Source organism: Clupea harengus, chromosome 4 (genome assembly GCF_900700415.2).
Source record: "Clupea harengus chromosome 4, Ch_v2.0.2, whole genome shotgun sequence".
Taxonomy (NCBI): Eukaryota; Metazoa; Chordata; class Actinopteri; order Clupeiformes; family Clupeidae; genus Clupea; species Clupea harengus.
This window is the reverse complement of record NC_045155.1, coordinates 27406781-27414708: the sequence shown is the minus strand read 5'-3', so window position 1 is coordinate 27414708 and position 7928 is coordinate 27406781. Positions and strand designations below refer to the sequence as shown.

General features: G+C 40.8%; 1 protein-coding gene across 1 annotated transcript; it reads left to right on the top strand.

The window, feature by feature from the left end:
• The first annotated feature begins 208 nt into the window (after positions 1-208).
• LOC116220364 (tumor necrosis factor receptor superfamily member 14-like) lies at positions 209-6365 on the top strand. Its single transcript, XM_031566892.1, has 9 exons — positions 209-394; positions 1797-1911; positions 3991-4177; positions 4372-4497; positions 4613-4768; positions 5461-5548; positions 5647-5816; positions 5993-6038; positions 6274-6365. The coding sequence occupies exons 1-9, from the start codon at positions 336-338 to the stop codon at positions 6287-6289; spliced, it is 963 nt and encodes a 320-aa protein (XP_031422752.1). The 5' UTR covers positions 209-335; the 3' UTR covers positions 6290-6365.
• The last annotated feature ends 1563 nt before the right edge of the window (positions 6366-7928 follow it).

The following is a 7928-nucleotide window of genomic DNA, read 5'->3' as shown; positions in this document are numbered from 1 at the left end:
TGGAAAGTCAGCGACGAACTTTTTTTTGGTAGCTAAGCACGACTCAATCTTTTTTATGAGCTAAAGATTGTGTAGATGCGCGACTGTGGAGCGGGTTGAAACGAAAACAGTGTTCACCTTACGGCCTACACTGTGTTCTTCAGGTTTCATTTTTTGTTTCTATAAATAACACAGTCGTCAGACCAGATTAAATACAGCAGGTGCCTACTGTTAGCACTCCATCTTGTGGACATACGTGTGTAGTGTATGGCGTATTCTATTCACGAAAGGCAAAACAACACGCTGAAAAGTCCCATATAACAAAATGTATTTTGCTTAAACGCCACCAAAATGTGATGTATCAAAGCCGCAACTCACATTCGCTGACATCACCCAGAACCGTCATCAGATACAGGTAGGTAGGTGATGTGATGTAGGTAGGTGTTTCTATCAGCTTGTATTTGACTGCAGTAGACTATTAAAGTAAATAGGCGTGTAGTGTACAGCGACACCCTGGTCGTGTCTGTTTATATTTTGTGGCCGAACTTCGGACTTCTGGTGTGGAAACGAATTCACACTTCAAGTTACTGTATGCTCTGGTCTTGCTCGTTAAAGCAAAAATAATCTGAAAACGTGACATCTCGACGGTCGCCGAGCATTTATGTCCGTCCTTCGTTAGTGATGAGGTGGCATAATGCTTTGTATGCGTGATATGAGGAGATTTGTGACTTGCTCTTGAGATACTTGCGGAGAATTATTTGTTTATGTATTCTCAGTACATTATAGCTTACGTAACTATGTAACCAGGGCGATGTAATAATATTCATCATTTGTTCCTTACATTTACATTAGTTCCGGTTCCCTGATTTTCTTAGTTTACATCTTACCAACCCTTTCTTTTGAAGTTGAGTATCCTGAAAACGTAGGGTTGGCCTGCATGACTTCACAAAGAGGGTTTGATGTAGTTTGGCCACCAGAAAGGAGGATTTGACTAAGCACAGAAGTTACTGATGAGGAAATGAGTTTGAGTCGCTGTTCAGTCCCAGTGCCCATGTGACGGGTGTAGATTCCTTATATGTATCATTTCCCCTCGCTCGTTCCTTGTCCACTTGTTTAAATCAGGACTCTTTGGGTAAAGACTTTTATTGATTATTCATAGACGTAGTGTCTATTCATAATAATGTTTTGGTTATGTTTGTAAAGCCTGTCTGACACCCTAGACAAAACAAAACAAAACAGACCTTTGATCTGACAGGATGTGTCTGTCCACCCAGCAGCACAAACATAAAAAGTTGAGACAATTGTGAATGGAGATTGGGAGGAAAGTCCCTTCAGTGATCGAGTGCAGTATTGTATTATTCTGAAAGAGAATCAGCTGTTGTTGATGTCTGATTCCGTGCATCAACATCAGTGTTAAGACAAAGGAGTTTTTATGTTTTGAATTTCTTTTGTAGCTGTCATTTTACTCACCAAACCGAGTTTGGTTCTGTTTTTTTCCCTTAAAGTGCTGACTACACAAAGTTGCAGTTCCTTATTTCAAAAGACCCGGTCCTTTTCCACTCCTTTTCCACTTTCCACCTTTTCCATATCTCTCGTCAAATGCATTTCGATAGGGAGAAATAGCGAGCTGTAGTTATGGGACACCAATCTTGTTGCTGTGCTATATGCAAACAATTGTGTTATCAGAGGAAAGCGGAGGTGTGTTGAACATAAAGTTGAGTGTGTTTCTTCCTCAAAATAAGATGTTATGCTGCTACATTCACACATAGACCAGTTCCCCTTCCTCCTCACTGAAGTTTGTTTATTTTCTTACCAAGGTTCAGAGGCATTCCTCTAACCAAGCGGCCTAAAACGGTGGTCTGTATTCGGAATCTTAAAGGGGGTGTGGGAGTGGAAACGCTGCATGCCAAGTGGCCACTGGACGGCAAAGAGGTGAGTGCAGTGTCCAGGAAGTGTGTAGACTTAATACACATTTTGTCAAGAAAAGATTAGGGGTGTATAATGTGCTTAGTAGGAAGTCAACATAAAGTGTGCCAAATATACATGCAGTCTGTCACTGCAATGTTCCCGAACATTTTCTTCATGGGGTCATGTGTAAATGGGAGCAGGGATCGATATTCAGGGAAATCTGTAACCCCAATTTCCCACCTCAAGACATAGTAACATTTCAGGGGAAATGCCTGTATGGCTGTGTTGAGAGTGAAAACAGTAACGTTGCAGAGACAAGCATTTTAATCCTTCTGCCGCCATCTGCTGGACTGTCCCTTGCCCCGTCTATTGCAGCATTGCTTTGGCATGTGAGAAAAGGCACAAGAGGGAAATGTTCCTGAATGTAGCTGCATGTCTGAATAGTGACAAATTGCTAGTGGTGCCTGAAAGGTTATCCCAGTAATTTACCAGGAACTATGTTTTTGTTTTTTACATTTAAAAGTGTTTTGGGTGATCAGATTGCAATCAGACAGTGCTTGACCACATGGAAGTACAGTAAATGCACTCAAGACGCATTTAGGACGGATTGTGATCTGATTGTCAGTTCAGTTTTGATCAAATGTTGTTTTGGAACAGTTATGTGTTGGATTGGTTGGTTTACAGCCGGGATCGATTAGGTTTCTTTTTTTAATGCGTTATTGTACTGAAGTGTAAGCCCTCGGGTGAAAACCAGCTTTACCTGTGCCAGTCCACTGAGTAAGGAAACAGGCAAGGCTGATCCTCAGATAAGTCTCTTCCTTGTCTCACCTAGTCCTGTGCCTCACTGATGATAACATCTTTTCCACTTAGCTGCTTTCATGACATTCCATATATACGTAGCCGTGTAAGAGGGCGTCTTCCTGTCAGAAGGCAGCGCAATCACAATAACTTCATATCAGCCCTCCTCAGCGTCTTGTCCAACTTTCTCTTTAGGGTTGTGGAGCTGCCAGTCTGCAGTGAATAAGTCAGATTTTATTCCTGCTTTGGCCTCTCAGTTATGCCTTGAGGTACTTGCCCGTAAAGAAACGTGGTGAAGGCCAGAAAACTGCCACACCTGCAGCACTATTTCATTATATGTTTAGACGGCTCTGATGTGGTGTTGATGACATCTTAGATAAACAAACGCCTCTTAAAGAGACAGTACACATTCATTACACTGACAATACAAAGTGGAACAGACTCTCAAGTCTCTAATGACATGAAATTCACACATTTGCTGCCTGCACGACTCATTTGAATATCACGCCATCATCATAACCGATCTTTTCAAGTTATACCTGGTGGTTATTTATCACGCCATCATGATAACCGATCTTTTCAAGTTATCCCTGGTGGTTATTTATCACGCCATCATGATAACCAATCCTTTCAAGTTATACTTGGTGGTTCTTTATTATCCACCTGGACAACTTGGCAGCTTTAAGGATGAGCTGGACATTCTGCTGTCTGCACTTCAACTGGATAATTGTCCATTACAAATCCTTGGTGACATGAATATTTATTAGACATATTCAGTACACTTCTTGTCGCTACTTAACGTTTTTAATCTCAAACATGTTTACAGCAGTCTTACTCATAAGGCTGGTTAGGATATAGTTACTACTAATACTGTCACGTAATTACACTACAGAAAAGCTAATGCTCACTCTATTACATGTATCTGATCATTACTTTATTACATTTTCTGTGCGTCTTGGTATTCTTGAAATATTTGTGTTTGCCTCATGTGCTTCCCTGTTCCTCAGGTTTCTCAAAGATACAGTTTTATGGACTTATTGCATGATTCTGACCTTTGTTCTATTCACAGTGACACGTTTTAGACTTTGGGCTTGGACTTGTCTGAACATGAAACAGATTTGAAGTGGGGATTACAATATCACAACAGGGGCCTGAGTTCAAACCCAGCTCCTAACAACATGAAGACAACGAGTACGTGAACAATGGAGAATAAGTCAACTGAAGTTAAACACCTGAAGTCGATGTTTTCTCATAAAGTCTGTTTAGGCAACATAATTAAAGTCTAATGAACATGACATTTTACAGACTACCTACGAGAGACATCTTTATTCTGCTGAGGTGAAGATTGGTGAGGACAAAATGTGGAGGTCACTGTCATCATTGATCATAACGGCTGTGATTCTTCCTGGTTCCTCTGCCATACGCATGGGTTTGTCCTGTGGTCCTGCTGAGTATGAAGTAAATCAGGAGTGTTGTCCTACATGTGCCCCTGGTGAGCTTAACGTATAGTACATCACACTCAGTAACTAATAACTCAATCAGTAGACTGACTCATCAGTTTCATATAGTACATCACATTCAGTAACTAATAACATCAATAGACTGACAGTTTTTGCTAATCGATTTTAAAAAGTATTTTATTCATGATGTTCTGATATTTACAGTGTATTCTCTTCTCCTTTCTAGGATATTCTGTGCGTAAAGACTGTACAGAATATACCAGTACATCATGTGCTCCGTGCCCCCCATCTACCTACACTGATGCTCACAGTGGACTGGGCTCATGCATGTTGTGTACAGTTTGTGACTCCAGTAAGTCAAAGCATGTTTTGTAATTGTAATCATTAAAATAATAAATCATTCACAGGAATAATACCAATGATATTTATTTAGTGTCAAGTTCAACTGGCCACTGTGTTTTATGTAGAGGCAGGTCTAAGAGTGAAGAGGGCGTGCAGCTCCACCTCAGACTTACTCTGTGAGCCTCTGGAAGGTCACTACTGTACTGACCAAATCAAAGATGGCTGCCGAGGAGCTGTGGAACACACAAAGTGCTCACCAGGGCAGTACATCAAACAACCAGGTTAGGAAACTGAAGAGGAACATATGCCTAGTGTTAGGATGGGTTAGGTCACATGGTAGTTTCAGTGACGTCACTACCTGTGGCTAATTAGTAAAAACACACCTGCCCTAACTCCATGGCTTACAGTTAGTTTGGCAAGCTCTAGGTCAGGGGTCTAGTTTGGCTCTAAGTAAGTTGAGGCCTGTTTCCCTCCATTTCGGGTTGCCACATGTATGCCCAAAGCACTGTGGCATTTGGATTATGCTTTCATTTGGAATATACTTTAATATGGATTTTTACCACCGAATAAAGAGCAGTAACTATCTTGAAACCAATGCCAGGGCTGGTCAAAGGACACCATTAGGCAGTAAGAGCTGCAGGTAGATGACCTTTACTGGGCTATATCAGGCTGGCACACACACACATTCATACGGTAGGTCCTGCTTCCATGGTTTGACAACATGTTGGAACAGTGTTTACGGTTTGGCTTTTGCGTGTGCTTTCAGTTTTGTTTAAGTCAAGTGGAAGATGGCTCAAGCTACAACCACCTTTAACCGATAGATAATGCAGCTTTGCTGCCAGAGTTGGGCCTTCGTTTGTAACATAGTATATACAGTATATAGTCATAATCACAGTTGAACAATAGTCCTGGAATAAATTATGTGGTTTGAAAGTTAATTAAGCATTCATATTTTTCTCATCTATGCATGCAGGTTCAACATCTTCAGACACTGTGTGTGACAACTGTGGTAATAGCACATATTCAAATGGATCATCGTCATCCTGTATACCGCACACACAGTAAGTTCATCAAACCATAATTATTTTCTGTAACAGTACACTGAGTTTTCTACGGCCCCAGCCAAAAAAATTATGATTTATTAATTTTGCTCTTATAGGTGTCAACCAGGATATGAAATTACAAAAGAAGGAACACTGTCATCTGATACTGAGTGTGAAAAAAACATATTCATAACTCATGTTATTGTCCTTGTGGTCATACTGATATCTGTTGCAATAGCAGTATTTTGCTGGTGGCGAAACCGCAGGAAAAACTGTTTCTCTCAAGGTATGAAATTATTGAGTCATTGATAATATCATAATATGATCAAATGTAATATTTAGTGTTTTATTATGAAGGGGTTGTCAGTATTTCCAACATACTGGCTTCTGTCATGGGGGTAACATTATTGCAACTGTTTACTCTGCTGTTATTAAACACAAAGAGTTATTTTTTGTTTTTAGGTCACGACGAGAGGACAAGTTCCAGTGATTATGCAGTCAGATTTAGGTGAGAGGTACAAATTGCACTTTGGTTCAACTCTTTCTTTCTTTCTTTCTTTCTGTGTCCATCTCTGTCTCTCTCTAGTTTTTCTACATCTTGTAGCGACGGGACTCATTTTGTCAATATTATGTCATGAAAAAGGAATATCTTTGAGATCTGTTTGAACAAAATGAGAGGTCCTGCCTGTAAGCCTTTGAACACACACTTTTCTTCCTTTTATTTCTACGAAATTCCACCAAAGGCCGATTGCCGATTAATCAGACATCACCTCAGGAAGCTTAGGAGACTCGAACCATCCAGAAATGCTGCATGAGCCACTTACAGAGGAAGAGGCTAAGAGCTGAAAATGCTTAACTGGAGTCCATCACATAAGGGTTGTATATATGTACTCCAGTTGCCATACCAACACGTCATGCTCTTTGGGCAGAGTGTACTGCTTCAGGTCCAGCTATCTGTAGTCCAGACAACAAGTGTCTACAATTGGTTTGGAAGACGAGCTCAACATAACATTAAACTTTGTCAATGGCAAGCGACAAGTCCTACACAAGTAGATCAGCTAATCAATACATTTGCAGTCTTTCTATTGTATGCAAATTATAAACCAGCTGATGTGTCAAGTGGAGCCAGTGAGGGCTGGTCAGGTGCCGCTGATACAAGAGGGAGAGGGCGGAGAGGATGAGCTAGAGAGAGGAGGAGGAGGAGAAGAATAGAGAAAAGAGTGCAGGTCCTAGTGATACAATAGCCAGAGGATCTAGAGGAAGAGCAACAGAGAGAAGAGAGAGTGCAGGTCCCGCTCACCTGTCAAGTTAACATAACTTGTTCAGTGATGCTGAATACTAAAACTTAATTGTCTATAGTAGCCTAAAACTGCTACACAGATAATAGTGGGCGGCACAGTGCGAACATGGCAGTCTCTCACTCATCCTGGTCCAAGACGCAAAGTACAGGGAGGAAGAGCTAGAGGAAGAACGACAGAGAGACGAGAGAGTGTCTAACGCTGGTGAAATTTGACCACATCAATTTAATTATGCGTGCCCAAACAGGTATATGGTTAGATAAATAGCTAGTAGCTCAGGATACTAGCTAGCTGGTTGTTGCTGAGGTAGTAAACACCCATGACCTGTCGCTCCTCCAGTGTGAGTGATAGCAGTATATTAGCATGTGTTAGCATGATGACGCGTTAGCCAGCTCTACTCGGGATCACTTCACCGCCTGTATCTCAAATACTTGCTGCCTTGATAACCCAGCTGCACACAGACCACATAGTATGAATGCGAGTACTGGATTGAATGTTGAAATGACTTAAAATGTTATCCTAACTTTAGTCCATTTTAGTTAACTTTATGGCATTCTATTTTAAACACATGTTTGTCATATTCATCCATGTCTGCACTGTGTTCCTTGTGTTGGACTTTTATTCCACACTAGTCTCGTGTGTTTACTTCCTGGTTTCTATGTGTTCCTTTGTTTATCCAACCATGTGTTTCTGTCTCTGCCCCTCACCTGTTTCAGCTCTTCTCATTTATTAGCCTAATTATTGTCTGCCTTGTGTCAGCTGCCCCTTGTGTTCATTCTGATTTATTTGTGTATTTAAATTCTCGTACTTCCTCGGTTCTTTGTGTGTTGTTGTTCAAGTTCATACCCTGTCAGTCCTGTTCATTTGGAAGTAAAGATTCGTCATTGTGTTAAATCTGTTGTGCGTTAAATACAAATGTTTTAAGATTTTCATTTGTATTTGCTATACAATTAAAGGTTGTTAAACTGTTCTGATGACTATGCAAACTTCAGAAGTACAATAGACATGCTGCCCCCTGTGAGGACACATACTTAGATACATACTTCAGTTCCTTACTAACAGAGCTGGACAACAACTACAACCCACCCTAAAAATGGGCC

Bases quoted from the DNA above. Each gene is read 5' to 3' on its own strand.
- LOC116220364 (XM_031566892.1), top strand. From the start codon at position 336: ATGTATCAAAGCCGCAACTCACATTCGCTGACATCACCCAGAACCGTC. The intron at 5,549-5,646 runs GTAAGTTCATCA...TTGCTCTTATAG, and splicing joins TCCTGTATACCGCACACACA to GTGTCAACCAGGATATGAAA. The intron at 5,817-5,992 runs GTATGAAATTAT...TTTTGTTTTTAG, and splicing joins GAAAAACTGTTTCTCTCAAG to GTCACGACGAGAGGACAAGT.